Genomic DNA, 18,588 nt, shown 5'->3' with positions numbered 1-18,588 from the left:
AGTGTAAGTTGGTAATGCATCTACCTGTAAAAATAATATTTTTAAAATAAATATTTGAATACATATTTATTAAGCATTGAATCGTAAAATCTGTTGCATCCACTGTATAGCAGAACACATTCAAAAATATGTTATTGTTCTCTGCTCAATACGTAGGTTAGGATTTTAAAAAAATTATATAAACAAATACAACTTTCCACCGACAGTACAGAGGAGTGTTTTCACCCTCAATATTGACATTGCTATACTCATGGTAAATATATCATACTCTTTTCAGGGAGAAAATACCCACCATCTCAAAAAGGATATGACATACCCTGTCTTCTAAAGTTCAAAATTACTTTTGTCATTCTCAATCCAGTTACCCAAGTTTCCATTGGGAGACTTCCAAGCCTATTTATCTTGTCTGAAATAATTTTCCCTGCCTTAGATATTCTACAGATAGACATTGAAAGCCTGTCTTCGGTTCAACGCAAGTGTGCGTTTCTCGGAGTGATCCTGAGGCAAACCCCCACGTTCCCTAAACATGTTATAGATGAAAGCTTGCCCTTTGCCCAGAAGACAAAATAAAACTGGCCCATGTTGCTGGAGCTCAGACGTTATTTAAGTAAAGCTATGGCACAGGACGTGGAAAAATTGGCAATGCAAACAGTATGTGCTTCATTCTTTTTACATTGCAGGGCGCGTTATTATAAGCATGTGTGCTCTGGTGTCTCCTCCTGCAGGAGAAAGGGTCTCAATTCTCCTGGTTGGCAGTGGTAATGGCGTGTCACACCCAACTGACACAGGGAGCTGTATTGGTTTGCATGTGTGAAAGAGGCAAAGACAGCTTATGTGTTTTTTGTGTGCTCAGGTTTATGCATAGACAGGTGCACATACAGCAGATAGCCTTTAAGTGATAGCAAGCAAGAGGAAGAAAGATGGAGAATATAAGAAATGTCACACCCTTGTATTAAAATGGACCTCTTATTTTGGGACAATTGGCCTCTATTTAATGGAGACGCATGGGGATTTCATCCTCTTTATCTGATCCTGCAACAAATTTTTATATTACAAATACATATTTTCTTCATAGTAACATAACCTGTGTTGAACCCATAACTGATTATTAAGTTCGCTTAAAAGAAACTTGAATTTGTGATGGTTATTTGTCTATGTGATTCACATTTCAGGAAGGATCAGAGCGATTGCATTTCAAGTACTCTCAGAATGAGGAGAGGGGCTGAATCAGAAACTAATTTGAATGAAGAAATGTTCAGAAAAATGCTTCATTCCTCTGGAAAATTGCTGCAGAAGAAATACACAGAAATACACATTAAATGCTGCATAGCTCTCCTATTAGCGGAATCATTTAAAGATTCCTTTTTCTGTTTTTGTACTGCAAAACAATTACATAAGCACAATTCCAGGAAGCAGGGACTTGATGTTGATCTGATAGAAAAACATTGCCCTTTCAAAATTAATTGCTTCATTTTCCATTTCCCGCAATGAAAACTACTCAAGACAGGAGATGTCTGACAGTACTTATGCTAGTGATTTCATACACAAAATCCTTTTTTTTATTATCCTGGGGTGTGAGGCAACCAAACAGCAGAGGAAATACATGCTTTAGCATCTCTGGAAATTAATTACACGCTTCGTCTTACAGTGGTGGTCTTACAGTCAGGCAGACTATCCCAGTTCATAACCTCAGTTTCTTAGATATCCTGCTTCCTGCTACTCTGCTGGGACCCATTGTAGACGGGTGCTGCCAGTCTATTCATTCGGCTCATCTCCTAGCAACAAGACTGTGTCACTTCTTTCATCCCGGCCACAGGTTTCAGCCAAACTGTAGAGTGCAGTGTAGAATTCAGAGGGACAGTAATCCCACGAGGAACCAGAGGTCATCTCACCTCCAGTGCTTTCAGTTTTCCTAGAAACACTGCAAGCTTTTAAAGCATTGTTTCCTTGGTAATGTTCCCACGCATTTAGCAAGGTAGCAAGGCCTACCCCAAGTCTCAGTTTGGTAGAGCATGTTATTAACACTGTATGATATGTAGTGAACTCAAGAGCATCACTTTAATTAGCTTTCCATAAAGATACATACTTCATTATCCAATTACAGTATTTTAAAAATTAATACACATAGATGGCCCCTTGCAATGCACAACTAAAGTCTTCCCCTGAATTTCATGTGTTTGAAAGATAATTGATGTTTAATTGGGGGATCAGTTACACTTAAATCAATAGCGTTCAGTAACAGTATTACAGAAACATAAAGTACTGATCTAAATTCAAATTTAATTCCAGTTCCAAAGCTCCCAGATTAATTTTATCTCCAGTGCCATAGCTTTGAAAATTATCAAGGTCATGATCAGTTCCACACATAAGTTCCACCTGACCTCTGAATTTCATTCTAATTCAGAACCGAGACCAAGCCAATCTTTGATAATTAATTCTGTCCAAGCCTTCGTCCCTAAAAAACCCAGCCCAAAGCAGTGAGTTGGAGGCTTTAGCATTCACACACTGATAAGCTTAATTCATGCAATCACTCAGATCTGTGCTTCCTGCCTGGGATGAAAGACTGTTGTGTCCCCACGGTCACTGCTGCAGACTAGCCAAGCACTCATCACTAATTACCCAGAAAGACCTAGGAGCAACCAGATGTTCAAGATATTGGGTGTAGAGACTCTACAAACCGGACATTTAGTTTGCAACACATTTAAACTTAGAGTTTATTTAGTAGTATGACTTATTTACCTAGGGCAATACAATTTCAGCAGGTTCAAAACAGACATGATGCATAGGCCTACTGTACAGTAGGGCTTATAGTCAGCCAATAATAATGGTACCAAATATAAAATGGATTCGAGAACACTTTTTAAAAATTTGGAAATATCCAATTTCCACTGCAGAACCAGAACTTGACTTCCACATGCAGTAGTGCAGAAGCAGGGGTGGGCAAACACAAGAAGAAAGCAGAAGAGATTCATTCAGCCGGCATACACGTTAGTGGTGGTTGAGCCAGATTTTACTCTCATTATTGTGAGGCATGTTGGCACTGTATAAATGCAACAAATTATTATTATAGTGAATTATATGTTTACATTGAATGCTGGTATCTAACAATGTCCAGACTGCGCAATCCAAAGTTGTATTTTTGGTTTTGGCTTGGAAAGTAATCTGGCTTCATCCTGTGTTTATTTACACAGATTTCAACACTGAAGGAAGTAGTTAGACTGCTTGCTGATGTCACCCTCTGAACCGGGCAACACCAGTAACAGTAGTGGACTACTCATAGCGCACGATACAGAAAAGAAAAATTCACCTGAAATCAAAGCTATGCAACCCTGTTCACATTCAACAGTAAAACAAACCGAATGGATCATTACCACAGCGTTCTACAGTCGCGATGTGATGTAAACGTCAAAATAAATCACTATAAAGTGCCAGTTTGACCTGCCATCAATAATTCAAGGCATTATACGTAATTTTCTCCTGCCGTAGCTCCTATGCTCACTTGCCTTATGCTGCACATCACATAAACCTGAAGGAAGTGGGCCTCTGCACGCTGTGTTTTCAGAGCCCCAGCTTGGCCACCAGCCAGCATCGGCTGTATTTATCTATTTAATTAGAGCCTGAAGTCAGAGCCAAGTGGGACCAGGGCCTTCCTGCCTCGCCTCCCCAACCCTCTCAGCACTGCTAAGTGAGGGGCTTCCCCATGGCTGCAGGAAGTTCCAAGGCATTATGCAGCAGTTCTCTTTTATACAGTGGTGTCTCTCCAAAAGTCTGAAGCTGGTCGCTGCAGAAGACATATGCAATGCAGCGAGCACTTTATTAGGTATTTATTAGACTTATTAGGTCTTCTGCTACTGTAGCCTATTAGAGGCTCAGAGATGCTCTTCTGCATACCACTGTTGTAATGTGTGGTTAATTGCATTACTGTCATCTTCCTCTCAGCTTTGACCAGTCTGGCCATTGTCCTCGGACCCCTCTCATTTGCCTGCAGAACTACTGCTCACTGGATGTTTTTTTGTTTTTCGCACCATTCTCTGCAAACCCTAGAGACTGTTGCGCATGAAAATCCCAGGAGATCAGCAGTTTCTGAGATACTCAAACCACCATGTTTGGCACGAACAATCATTCCACGGTCAATATAACTTAGATCACATTTTTTCCCCATCCTGACTGAAGCTCCTGACCTGTATCTGCATGATTTTGTGCATTGCACTGCTGCGACACAATTGGCTGTTTAGGTGATCACAAGTAGGTGCAGTTATTAATAAAGTGCTCAGTTAGTGTATATTCTCCTATATTCTACAGTAGAACCTCCATGCATGCCAGATGGCAGGTCAATGAGAAATGCTGTAGTGCACTTTATTTAGCAGACACTTTTATCCTAAGTGACAAATAAGTACAAACTGTACATACCAAGGGTCACAGCAACACTGTCTACAGCAGTGAACATATCGAGTAGAGCGGGGTTCAAACCCACGTGGGCATACAGCCATCGGATCTTAAGTCCAACGCCTTAACCACTCTGCCATCCAGGCACATACAAGAACTGGGTAGTTCTTGTCAGGCACTCTACTAGTTATTATCATGTGCGATCTCAAAACAACAATTAAGTACATTGAAAGATAACAAAGGAAACCATTTTGCTCTGAACAAGGTTCTGTGGCTTTTTAGACCTCTGGGAGCTAACATTTAGTCATTTAGTCTAGTTGTTAAGACTTCTATAGTATCTAAGTTTGTCTACATTCAAAATAGTCCAAAGGTAGAACCATCAACTCAAACTTTTACCATCGGGTTTCATGTTTCGTGAAAATAACATTATGAGAATGACTAGAACACTCATCATCTATTTGGTTAGCAGTGACAGATTGCTGGTCTTAAATTACATACACAAAGATGAGGTTAATGCTGGATAAAAAGTAAACCTAGCCCTTAGAAATAATACATTGTCTATTCATTATGCCGCAATTTTAATTATTTAGGTAGCCTATATTGACATTTCATGCAGACTTTTTCTGTGACATTATGGAGTAATTATACTTTGTGTCACATAGTTCCAGCAGTTGAGGCGAGACAAACATAATTTGTTCCCTTCCATAGCAGTCACATTATTGTTATCTTGACCATTCAGAATAGAAATCTCCCTCTACCAGCTGTGCCTGGCTTATGAATCATCTAGGGTCTGTTGCCAGATCTCGGCCTGCAGAGACAGGAGGCTCAAAGCCAATATAAAGTGCAGGGCTTGCTCTGAGTTATTGGCAGATTTGAATCTGCATCTCAGAAAGACCTCACTGGGAATACAGCCCCTCTGTAGAACTGCTGAGAGAGGTAGCTTCTCCAGGCCAATTTGCATAATCAGGATTGTTTGTCATTTCTGCTGGCTGGATATCTCAGACTCTCCAGTGTCCACAGCGTTCAATACTTCACCATTTACATGTCACGTGTGTTGCTGCGCATTGTGATTGCATTCAACAAGTTGAATGACTTGGTTACATAAGGAAATGGTAAATGTCTGCATTGATATAGCACCTGTATCCAAAGTGCTGAACAATCGATGCTTCTAATTCGCCCATTCACACTCACACACCAACAGCGATTGGCTGCCATGCAAGGCACAAACCAGCTCATCAAGGGCAATTGGGGGTTAGTTGTTTTGCTCAGGGACACTTCAACCAAACCAGCAACCCTCCAACTGCTTTTACCTCCTGAGCCAATGTTGCCCTGAAATACATGTCCTGTTCATTAAACTTTTCAACATTTTTCCATGTTTATTGGAGATATTGCAGTTGTGAAATATGATTGACAAAAGGGACAGGCCTGTCGTTTGAGAGGAATGGGTGACAAAATACAACTCCATTGCTGTGGGACCTTGTAGACCAGTGTTCCTCATTCCTAGTCCTGGAGTACCACAGGGTGTGCTGGCTTTTGATGTTACTCAGCACTTAATCTGAATTGGTTGCCGGATATTAAGGCAAAAACAAAATCCAGCAGACTCTATGGCTCTCCAGGACCAGGAGTGAGCACTACTGATGTACACCATGTCATTTGGTACTCAAACAGCTTCATGTATTTGTATAAATGTTCAGTTCATTAATCTAGGACACCAGATTTGGTCTTAGGATAGTGGGTACAGAATGCAGAATGCAGAAGACCTGCAAGGAGATTGGAATGACAGGTGGGTCATTACTGTCCCATTTTTCAGGATATGGCACACCATAACAGGGTACAATCATCTTACAGCCACTGTGGTCTTCTTGTTGAAGGACTCGTCTCTGACAGAGTCCATTTGTTTCCCATGTGAGGTGGTTTGTTTGCCCAATGTCAAACACATGGATTTATCTAAATTGTGCAAGAGGCCAGATATGCGCCTACCCCCAACAACCATAGAATTAATTAATTAATTCATTCATTATCCTAAACCCGCTTATCCTGAACAGGGTCACAGGAGCCTATCCCAGCATACACAGCCGACAGGGATTCGAACCCAGGACCTCCATGCTGTGAGGCAGCAGCGCTACCCACTGCACTATCCATTCCACCAGACAACCATAGAATGATGAACATAAATCCAAGAGCTCTTTATTATTCTAATGCAGTAATCTCTCTGAGTCTGGGATTGCTCACCGTTGGTGCAGAGGATATTTATGAGAAAATTTGCTTTGGCATATTTATGTGGCGCTGTTCTGCATACAAAAGCATTTATTGGATCATTCAGTATCAATTTGTCTATTGTCTCTAATTTGTCCATGCCTACTGAATAAATGTGTCATATTTCAGAGACTGACCTTGGTATTCAATCAAATATTCTGTTTTGGAAGTTTAAAATGTTGCAAGTTTTTACTTTGAGCGAATTATTTTTATTTAGTTAGTTATTGATTGACTGATTGAAATCGAATTGACTGAATTTACACAGACTCATAACCTGACGCTGAAATGCGGTTGTGCCACATAGGGTTGAATTAGAAATTCATTGAAATAGACATTACCATTACACATACGGCTCAATAATTAAAGCTAACAAAATTGAATTAATTTTTTAAACGAATAAAACGCGCGCTGTTTATAAATACGCAAACATATTTTAAGCAATTCACGTGAAAGAACTGCATCTACAGGCACACTGCACCCGCGTCGATGTGTAGGGTTAATAAAAGGGGGTGTGGTTTCGTTCAATAGCTGACCCAGCCCCTACTGTAGAACCAAAATATTGTCCGCGAATTGAGTTGTGGATTACAGATGATGCGTTTCTCTTTAAACGTGGGACACAACACAACATTTGAAGCCCATCCCTTGGTCGCCTCCTCTCTGAGCTGGAAAGCTGCCGCGATTACAATAGCAGTGATTTACGGATCAAGCAGGCTGCTTCTCAGCGCGACTTGGTGACCTGATGCGGACTTATTTACTGTGGAGTGGACCGATATTGAACAATCTAAAGCTGTAAATCTACCTTTAGACTGTGTCTGGAGATGCCAACGAAATAATACCAAAAGGCTGCGCAATAATAGTATGTTTTTAAATCGGAAAGAGCTAGATGAATTTACAAGTGACAGGCTTCTCGTGGAAATTCGACGCAGGAAAACTGCACCAGGACTAACTCCAGCTAATGTTTATTCTGGAAATAATTAAATTTCACTGGCTGCTGCACTGGAACAGAAACTCTAAATCTTACATAACGCGGCTTTGTGTGGAGATCGTCAAGATGATTTGATCATATTGGCTACATCAATCAATTGACACGTATGTATGAAACCTGCTATTTAGCGTCGTTGCTGTTATGTTGACATTGGCACTTTATACTATAATATTGGGAATATTTTTTAGCGTCGTTTAGTTATTGTTGATACAAGAATGTATGAATCCACCTGGACATCGGAAAAAAAACAAACAATTCTTGCTCTAAATATATGTTACATTTGTTCAGCCAACAACGATTGCTTTTTATGTCGTATGATGCAACGAATGGGTCTGGATTTGGCAGCCCAGATCATTGACGGACGCTGAAAAACGGGACTTGGGATGCTCCAATCTCCATCAAACAGAATTAATTATTTTGACATGCGCATTAGGCCCAACAGGCACGCAATTACCGCAAAGTTGCCATACATAAAAATGCCATCAGAAGGCTCTCGGATCATACCAGCTGGATTAGCATTATACGGTATAGCTTCTGCAAACAGTTTGCGTTAAAAGTGGAAACAGATTACCCCTTGCACATTACAAACATTTTCGTCTGATTATTGTCCTATTAATACATCATCGCTGAATGAACCCCCCCCCCCCCCCCCCCCCCCCAGTTTCGATACGTCTATTTTTAAGCTGCACATTTTAAAACAACAATAAAGCTGATGCATTATATTTTTTAATAATATCCTTAGGTCTATGTCTGTAAGTGAAATGCGACGTCACAACACAGGGCACAATATAATGGAGCTATAGTTAAGTGATATTCATGTGAATCGTTGGAAGGTAGCCTACATAGATTAATCAAACAGACAACTGTATAAACCGGAAAACAGAAGCGGGCATGTACATACGCATACTTCATGGCAAAGGCTAGCACTGGTATCCCCGTGGTTCTGGTACGCTAGAGTATGAGCGCCCCCTAGGTATTTTTCTCACGTGCGGCCCTGTCATTATTTATCCAGTGACGCCCTCCTTACCATTGCATTCCGTAGCGGCCTTTGTCTCGTTTCTAGTAAACAGAAATTCAACCATATTTGTTTATATGTGTCGTCACACTCAGTGACTAAAGAATACTGTTTCTTTGTGTAGCAAAAATCAAATGCCCATTTACATTTTATTTGATTCACTTTATTTACGTTCCTTATGTTAACATTTATTTATTTAGGCGATATATTTATTGACAACAGTTATGCTACTAGAGGACGGAAGCCTACTATAGCCTAATCGATGGGGATGCATTTCGGCGTTTAGCCAACAACCACATTTGATTCTGAGATTCAAGACGACTGGATTAGGCTATTGTAAGAAGTTTTTTTAAAAATAGGCTCCTAAGCATTTAATTCGGCTTAATAAATGTTCTTCTGTCTTGAACAGATTTCACCAATACTGGACTTTCTGGATTCAGAGGACTGGGAAGAAAAGGATCTGGACTGACACCCGAAAAGCGCAATACAGCTTTCCTCACTGCTAAATAAGACCCGAATGTAACAAAGAGAACTTGCCGACTTGCTTGACCCGATTTAGCAGGTTGCGTTTGGGTTGTCTTTCGCATTCAGCAGAAGACTTTCTGCAAGGCTGACATAGAAAGACTTGGAAAATAAACAAGCAATAAACATATAGGCTAAGAATCATTCTCATATTTAACCGTTACATTTATTTGAAAATGAAGACAATGGACTCAGAAAAGCGAGCCTTGTTCTCACCATGTTATAAATAGATGTTTTAAATATTGAAAATGCAAAAAGACTGTACCACCCACACTCCAAATGTAATTCTAAACTTTGCAAAAAATATGAATGACCGAACGCAGTGTGTACCGGAGCTGACAGCTGAAGCGGAGTTTGACTTCCCTGCTCCGTGCGCTGACTCCTCCCAAGTTTCTGAAGCAAAGGATGGTTTGAGCAAAACTGCATTGCTGAATCGTACAGAAACTCTGTCACACTCGGGAAATTCTGCAGAAAATGAGGTTTGGCATTTGGAAAGTAAGGCTACTCGAGAGGGTAAACAGCACGTGGACGCGACAGACTCTGTGACGAAGGGGCGCCGCAACTATTTTGGCACCAATGACTATGCACAAGAGACGGGGGGAGGCGATACAGTAATTGTCAATGCAGATGACATACATATAGCAACGGATAAATGGGTTCGTGAAAATGTCCAACAACCAAGTACTTTCCAGTTGCTAACAGTTGACCAGACCACAGCACAAAACAACTCAATTGACAAGAGAGTGACGAAGCAGATCAACGGTGCGCACGAGAACGTTTCATGCAGTCTGGGCTCTGCCCTCTGCATTTCCGACGAATCCAAAGAGGAAAGGCAATCGGAAAGCGCATTTTCCGTATACAAAGAGAGCCAAATAGTGAGAAGTCAGTGTCAGATTAATACTGCCTCTTCCGCCTATTCCGTGTTGGCGGAGGAGGGGACCGCTGCGCCTGTCACTTATTGTATCTCCACGGGACCGCAGCCAACACATGAGCTCGGTCATTTAGTCAGTGCGGGACACACATCACAGCCGAGGGATTACGGCACGAACACAGCACTGGGAAATTCAAGACTGCAGTGGATGCAAGGACGGAGAGACGGTGGAAACGGACTGCGAACTATATGTTCTTTGAAAGAGGACCCAGATATAGTAATTGAAGTATCTGGAAAGAAAATCCAAGCGCACAAATCCGTTTTAGCTGAGAAAAGTGACTATTTCAAGGCGCGACAATCTAGAGACATTCTAAAGGTTAAAGGGGTAAGTTACCATACCTTAACTGTTCTGGTAGATTATATTTATTCGTCTAGAATGCAGGTGGACAAGCAGAATGTTGTAGAGGTCATCACTGGAGCTAAAATTTTACAAATCCCGTGCGCAGTTCAAGCTGCAATGGATACAATGTCGGATCAGATCACAGCCGAAAACTGCTATGAGATTTTGACTATAGCTAAAAAGCAGAGGCTAAGTGAACTGAAAGAGACAGCTTATAAATTCATGAGCGACAACTTTTTGCAGATATTAAAGGATCCTGCAGTATACGGCCGTTTGACGGGAGCGGAGAGAGATCTCATTGTTAAACGTAGAATGGAAGGCAAGAAGTCTTTGATGGCAGCGGAAATACACGACGCTAATGTCCGCGTTGGAAGCAGACCTCCGAGTCGAGACAGTAGTCGCCCTCAGAGTCCCTTATCATTCGCTCCTATCGAAGAAAACCACATGATCTATTATTACAACGAGTCTAAAAAAGAATGGAAATCACTGACTCGGATGCCGGATGAGGTAAACACAAAGGGGTGTGGGATATGCACCATGTACAATTACCTATTCGTAGCAGGTGGAATAAGGGGATATGGCGACAAATGTAAGCTCTCAGACAAGGTATTCTGCTACAACCCAGTCACAGATAACTGGAGCGAAATTCGACCACTGAACCAACCACGGTCACAACTGAAGCTGGTTTCCATGGAAGGATATCTCTACGCGATTGGAGGGGAGTGTCTCTTCACTGTGGAGAAATACGACCCTAGGATGGACAGATGGACCACCGTGGCCCCTCTTCCTAAAGGGGCGTTTGCTGTTGCCCACGAAGCGACAATCTGTAATGGAGAACTATACGTGTCCGGAGGCTCTCTCTTTTATCGCCTACTCAAGTATGACCCAAAGAGAGACGAGTGGCAAGAATGCCCTTATAACAACAGCAGGAAGAAATCCACTGACATGGTGGCGTTTAAAAATTTCATCTACAGGTTTGACGTTAACCGTGACCAGGGTGTCAGTGTGTTTAAATATAATACCGTTGTAAAAATGTGGCACGACAGCGCGTCTCTGCAACAGACCAATCCTTTGCCTTTTAGATGCGCCGTTATTGGCAACAACATTTACTGTGTGAACAAATCCCAGATCCTACATTTCATTGTGGAGGAGGAAAACGCACGATTTGGATCAGAACCCCTAAAAGCCCCATTCGAGGCAAAAGGCGTCCTCTTTCCCTTCGTACTGAGCGTGCCCGAGAAGGCGGAGGCAAGCGCATAAAGAAGTTTGGAGCTTTCAGTTTCTTCACACAATTCCTACGAAGTTTCGCGGAGAGACAAATGAAAGCGAAGACTTGCTAACTGGTGTAATCGTTACGGTATAGGCATATGTATCTCAGAACTTTTAAGTTTCCCATTCGACTGATCGAAAATTAAATGTTTGTTGCATGGTTATCAAGATTATCACGCAGGACATACCTTTAAAAATACAACTGTGACATCACGTAAAGAGCATGACAAAGGCCAGTCTTTATGCAAGAAGTTAGATTGAGAATACATGCAACATACGGTTTATTTGTATATGTTTATGTCTTTTTATAATTGCGGTTGTTTTGGATAGATCCTGTTTTCAACAAAATGTTATCAAAGGATTCGTGTCAGAAGAACTGCCATTCAGTAATATCCGCAGAAATATGCTGCTTTACAACACCACAAAAGCTATGCAGAACATCAGTACCACTTACAAAATCAATATTCAAAATTTATATTTGGAAAAAACGCATTCGTCAACATGCTGTCACTTATGGAACCAATCCCTTAATACCGCCTTAATACCAACATTAAGTACCGTTCTATTTTTTTATTTATTTCACTGTTGTGAAACAGATGGGTAACATCTTGAACTAATTTATTAAGTTTTTATGCACATAATTTGTGGAACTAAGTCATTACGTGATGCACACCATAAAACAACACGTAATGGCTTTGTTATGCCTTAGAGACAAACTGAAATGTAGGCCAACAATCTGGAAAACAGTCCTAATAGGCATGCTTCTTTCTGGCCTGACACAATTCCCTAACAACAGACATTGGTATGAGAAAACTCAAAAAAGGGGTGAATGGGTGAGTGGGCTATTGGAAATCGTGGTTTCTCCATTTCAGGAGAGGGCTTATTCTGCTGTAGTTTACAAAGGGCAGAAAAGATGCCGACAGAATCATTGATTAATGGCCGGAGCGCCCTTGTACCTCAGTCAGCCCTGTCTGGAAAATGAGCCAGAAATTAACACCTGGCTGTTAAAAGCCCTGTACGTGCTCCGTCCGTGTATCTGATGAGGTCTGGCTCTCCAAGGTGCTGACAGCATCGTGATACTCTATATGCTTCAAACATTTCTATGCTGGTTTCAGCATCGCCACTCTTCCTCTCTGATACGGAGACACACCCTTCCTCCGGGCTGTGGTGAAATCTTGAGCAATATGATTAATCAATCCATCATAATTGCTGTGGAAATGACAGTTCCAACGGTTACTGTCATTGTGCAACTTCCTAATTTTGTAAGCCAAAAAATAAGTGCTTATACATGTTTGCCATCGCCCTCTCCACTGCATTGTGCTTTTAGTCCAGCTGAAAAGATCGGAGTTAGAATATCATTCATATACACTCAGTGAGCAATTTATTAGGTAAACCTGTACCCCAGCTTGTTAATGCAAATATTTAGTCAGCCAATCATGTGGCTGCAACTAAATGCATAAAAGCATGCAGACATGGTCAAGAGATCCAGCTGTTGTTCAGACGAAATGTCAGAATGGGGAAGAAATGTGATCTAAGTGACTTTGATCATGGAATGATTGTTGGTACCAGACAGGGTGGTTTGAGTATCTCAGAAACTGCTGATCTCCTGAGATTTTCACACACAACAGTTTCTATAGTTTGCAGAGAATGGTGAGAAAATCAAAAAGCATCCAGTGAGCATCAGTTCTGCTGGCAAAAACGCATTGTTAATCAGAGTGGTCATAGGAAAAGGGGCAGACTGGTTGAAGCTGACAGGAAGGTGACAATAACCACGCATTACAACAGTGGCATGCAAAAGAGCATCTCTTAACACACAACGCATAAAACCTTTAAGTGGATAGGCTACAGCAGCAGAAGACTAATAAGTCTAAAAACCAATTCTAATAAATACCTAATAAAGTGTTCACTAGGTGTATATACAGCATTTCTGTCCACCTCAGCCCATTAGCACCATTTACCAGCTTCTGTTTTATTGGTTTGGCGCTAGCATTTGGGACTGTGTGACTATCATACAGTAGCTCCACTCTCTGACACCTTATACCAGAGCTGTCTAACCATCTCTTCCCAGAGATCCACAGTCTTAAAGGTTTTCATTTTGACTCTAATTTGGCTCTACAGATTCTTCTTATTAGCAGCCCAATGTGATTTGTAACTGTCGAATGGAGTTTGCTTTGACCTACAGGAAGGTACAGTATATCTCCAGGAACAGGGTTGGGCACGCCCTGCCTTATGCCATTGCAGCGTTTACCTGTCTCTGCAGACTTCAATTGTGTAGCGCAGTTTACTGAGGGAGTAGAATTGTACCCTGCAGTGACTAAGGGTCAGTCTCAAAGTAAACAACCTTCAAAAAGCTTTTGCTGTGGTTTCTGAGCTGCACTGATGTGGGACTTACCTCAGAAAAGGTATAGTTGTTTTTGAGCAGCAGAATTTCAGAATGTGCTTTTATTAAGAGTATGGTCATGTTTTATTATTCTTGTTTTGTACAGTCATTTTCAGAAGCTGGGGTTATACTTAGTGAGTGGAGTCATCTTAAATCCTCTCCTCTGTCTTTATTTTTTCTTTATGGCAATAAGTACTATCACACATGTGCTATTTTAGTTTCTATGAAGTTGGAACAATAGTCCATATATAGTACAGCCGGGGGAACTGTGCGCGCTGTGTAATATTCTGGATGAACATTATGGAATCGCAGCTTTTCTGACAATGCAAATGAGGACAGGTCATTTAACTGGATGTAATTTTGACTCGTTAAACTGTGAGAGTGTTGGGATTGGGAATTTTCTGACGCGTAAATACACGACTTAAAGCTAGTATCACGCTGTATATCAGGATCTGCGCAGGTCACGGCTATGTTAATAAATGTATTCAATAAGAGCTCACTCACTGGTGCAAGGCTTTCAAACTGTTGAATGGCGTGTTACTGTCGAAATAAAGTGCTGCAATAAAATGGTCATTAGAGCCCAAACTGCTTCTAGTTGTCCATTATGCACTCAGATATGTGAGTGGATGTATTCTACCCACTGAAAACTGTACAAACTCACTAACATAACTGAACGGGTAGTCCTTAGTAGGCTTTGTTTTTTTCTGTATTGTATAACTGAATATGATTATTGATCTCTGGCTTTAGAGGAGTAATGCGTAAAACAACTACTCCCCTCTGACTAAACTGAATATTTGAATGATGATGAGCTAAACACTTTAAAAAGCTTTATCTGGCATTATCGTAGATTTATAAACTACAACCTAGAGGCTAGAAACATGGGATGAAGTTCCATAAGTCCCATAAGGAGGATTATCATAAATGATAAAGATATCAAAACTGGTTTTGCAAAAGGGGGGAACATGGGTCACATTGTTGCAGAACAGAGCCCTCATTTTGTCAAGGTAAGAGCTATGATTGAACATGTTCCCAGACCAATTGTCAATGGAGGTTTTACTGCGCTAGGCATTTCTCTCTCTGCTAAATGCGTTGGTGTGAAACCCTCTTGGCTTTCCAAGCTAAACATTGAGTGCATTCTTTTACAATGGGCTCAGTGTGGTTTCTGGGAGTGGGTGGGAGTCAGCTTTGAAAATGTCTTTCATAAAGCAATCTGCTTGCGGATTGCAAGTTTATTCGGTCTGCACACCTTAGAAAAGTTGCCCTGCACAGAAAATTTGATGTTTGATGGGAATCATTAAGGCAATTATTAATTCTTCAGAATTGTCATTACACTTTATATTTATATTTTCCAATGGACACAGCAGAAGTTCCGATCTTTAGTACGTACGTGATGTACCCCATGTGAGTTTTCATATGAAGAGGCAGGGTTGATTCATATGCATGTAGATAAATGCATATAGAGTGCATATGCCCTCAAAGATAGAAAGTTTTATGATTTAACAAATATGCCTTGACATTAAACATAGTAAGAAAATTTAACACACATAAAAAATGCCTCATCATGACAGCCTAAACAATGATTAATTAATGAATTACTGATTTATGAATTAAATGAGTGAAGACTTTTCAAAAGCTACATAAAAATGCATGTGATGTCAATATTTTATGCAAGAGGTGCTGCTTCTAGGATTCCTGCCAGGCCATCATGGGTGGGGATGATTTCATCTTCAAGGACATTATATTTTATTACAAAGAAGTGATTTTACCTGTTTGGCCAGACTTTAACCCCCCAAGGCTTTAAGAAAAAAGCTGAGAGTGCTTTCATAGCCAGACAGAACAGGTTTAAAACAAAGAGCAAAGAACACAACCCATATCCACCAGTGTTTTGACAAAGAAACATAAATCAAAGTAGCTTACCCAAATCCATACTCATAAGTGCTTCTCAGAAATTGTGTTTTATGAATCAAATGGTAATCCAAAATGTTATAGGAAGTTTCCAGAGCCACTATAATGAGATCATGTGGGCATGGCACTGCCCTGAACACTGTGCTAAGTACATTATGCAGAATTTCCGTCCCTATGGCTACAGAGCCAGTGTTCTTTCACCTTAATTCACTGAACTGAGCTTGTGGCATCCATCTTAGTTTTATTAATGTGTATTCAGGAATAAGTGCATGGATTCTATTGCCAGACTGTAGCAGCCTGCTCTCTTATTCCTAACAGGCAGGGATGGAGGTTCTCAGGGTGTGAGTAGCAGACCCATGTACTGCAAACAGGGCATTTCACCTGTCATTCAAGGTGCAGTTTTTCAGCTTATCGAGACCTATGGTTCCAACTGACATTTTTGACAAAAATTTATGTGTGACGTATTACAAAAAAATAATGTTTAAAAATATGAAAGAAATGCAAAGGTTGTATCTGCGTGGATCTTTTCAGCTAAATATCTCAAAACCACTCAGAAGTACATTCTGCAAGCAGCTTATAGAGCTGATATGAAACAACAGCAACAGAAAAAAGTTCAGTATGGTAAAACCATATATATAGATGGGCACAGCATAATCTGGCCTGCATTGCAATCACAGTGTTAAAGCAGCTTAAAAGAACTTTCCTTTTCCATAGCAACCACATCCACTTCCACGTGACCTCAGCCAGTGTGTGTGTGTGTGTGTGTGTGTGTGTGTTGTATTTCTTGCATTTGGCAGCCTTGTGTAAAAATAACAATGAGCCTAAAATGATAAAAGGAGATGAACAGGAAATGAAAAAGGAGCAGAGTGACTATGGAGACAGCCTTCAACCAGTCAAAAATAACACATAACTGAACAGACCTGTGCTTCAACAAGGGGATAGTGTAATATAACTAACCAATTAATTGAGTTCTGTTAACTAAATTGTCAATACATGGTCAGAATGTATTCCACCTAGCTTGTTTTTCTGATGTGGTGCTAAATTACAACCTTATTGCTGTTGCAGAACCTTGGAGCAGGTAGAAATTATTCATATGAATACGTTTGGTCAGATGTGTGAAAGACATCTTGGATACAGTCTCGTTATCAAGCCACCTGTTGCACAATCATTTGCCATCATAATATATAATTTACCACAATAATATTGTTTGATCATGTTTAATCATGTAATTATAACAGAATACTGTACAACTGAACTGTTCTTTTCATCTCAATTCACAGCTCCAACCAAATGGGAAGTATCTTATTTCTGTTAAGAAGTATTGAGGATTATAATGTATGCCATATGACCTTGATATGCACTTATGATCATTTTGGATTAAAGCATCTCATTCATTCATTCATTCATTCATTAATTCATTATCCTAACCCGCTTATCCTGAACAGGGTCGCAGGGAGGCTGGAGCCTATTGGGCGAAAGGCAGGAATACACCCTGGACAGGTCGCCAGTCCATTGCAGGGCACACACACCATTCACTCACACACTCATACCTATGGGCAATTTAGACTCTCCAATCAGCCTAACCTGCATGTCTTTGGACTGTGGGAGGAAACCGGAGTACCCAGAGGAAACCCACGTGAACACAGGGAGAACATGTAAACTCCACACAGAGAACAACAACGGGTATTCAAACCCAGGACCTCCTTGCTGTGAGGCAGCAGTGCTAACCACTGTACCATCCGTGCCACCTGATAAAAGCATCTGCTAAATAAAATGTAACATAATGTAATAATGCATGAATTTTTGTTCCAGGAAGAGAATATGATTTGTCAGCTAGTGATGGCCTGCCCAACGGAGCACAGCCCTGATAAATTTCAAGAACAATTGTTATTCTTAGGATTTAGTGTCACCTACTGGTGATTAGTGGTACAACAGTGGTACAACAATTCTGGTCCATCACACTGCAAAAAACAAAACTGAATCTTACAAGCAAATTTCGTAAAAACATGAAAACATGAAAACATGAAACACTCATAATATGAAAAATTCCGCCAACAATGAGGGGACAAGGGTTGGCAAAGGGCAAACAGGGACAAGGGTTGGCAAAAATGGCTACTAGTGTAAATTCGTTAGTTATAAACTTATTTAGGCTATCATACCATTCTAGGCTATCATACAAGATATTTCAAATTATTATGAAAATCACACCGAAGTGTATTCTTAAACTCATATAATTAAGGAAAGTAGATATTGACGCGTAGGGTTCAAGAAGCTTGCATTATGTCGGCTACTGTATTCTCTCCGTTGAGAAGGAGTTGATTGGTCAAAGGGCGGTGCTTTTATGTTTTTTTTGTTTGTTTATGTTTGTTCCAACCCGATAGCATGAACATAACCTGCCATGGACCAGGTTAGCCATGCAGCATATGTTGCCCCGGCGATATGCCCAGATTTAAAGTCCAGGGCTACCTTAAATTTGCCTTAAATTCGCTAACCCCATGATCTCTTTTTGGAGTACCCCAGGGACTAAGGTTCTTTGTTGCACTACACAAGTGAGTCTTCACGCAGCTCAAGTGAGCATGGGTAAATGGAAATGAGCATC

At 40.7% G+C, this 18,588-nt stretch overlaps 1 protein-coding gene across 2 annotated transcripts; it reads left to right on the top strand.

Annotated features, from left to right (window-relative positions):
- Window positions 1–7,280: 7,280 nt before the first annotated feature.
- On the top strand, window positions 7,281–17,387 carry LOC133129620 (kelch repeat and BTB domain-containing protein 11-like). 2 transcript variants are annotated; one of them, XM_061243832.1, is made up of 3 exons: window positions 7,281–7,731; window positions 9,052–10,420; window positions 10,679–17,387. In XM_061243832.1, exons 2-3 carry the CDS (start codon window positions 9,413–9,415, stop codon window positions 11,693–11,695), a joined length of 2,025 nt encoding a protein of 674 aa, XP_061099816.1. In that variant the 5' UTR covers window positions 7,281–7,731; window positions 9,052–9,412; the 3' UTR covers window positions 11,696–17,387. The 2 variants fall into 2 exon arrangements, with proteins under 2 accessions (XP_061099816.1, XP_061099815.1); XM_061243831.1 differs by having other exon boundaries at window positions 9,052–17,387.
- Window positions 17,388–18,588: the final 1,201 nt, after the last annotated feature.

This window comes from Conger conger, chromosome 5 (genome assembly GCF_963514075.1).
Source record: "Conger conger chromosome 5, fConCon1.1, whole genome shotgun sequence".
Classification (NCBI taxonomy): domain Eukaryota; kingdom Metazoa; phylum Chordata; class Actinopteri; order Anguilliformes; family Congridae; genus Conger; species Conger conger.
Note: the sequence above shows the minus strand (reverse complement) of the source record. Positions and strands in the feature narration are given on the sequence as shown.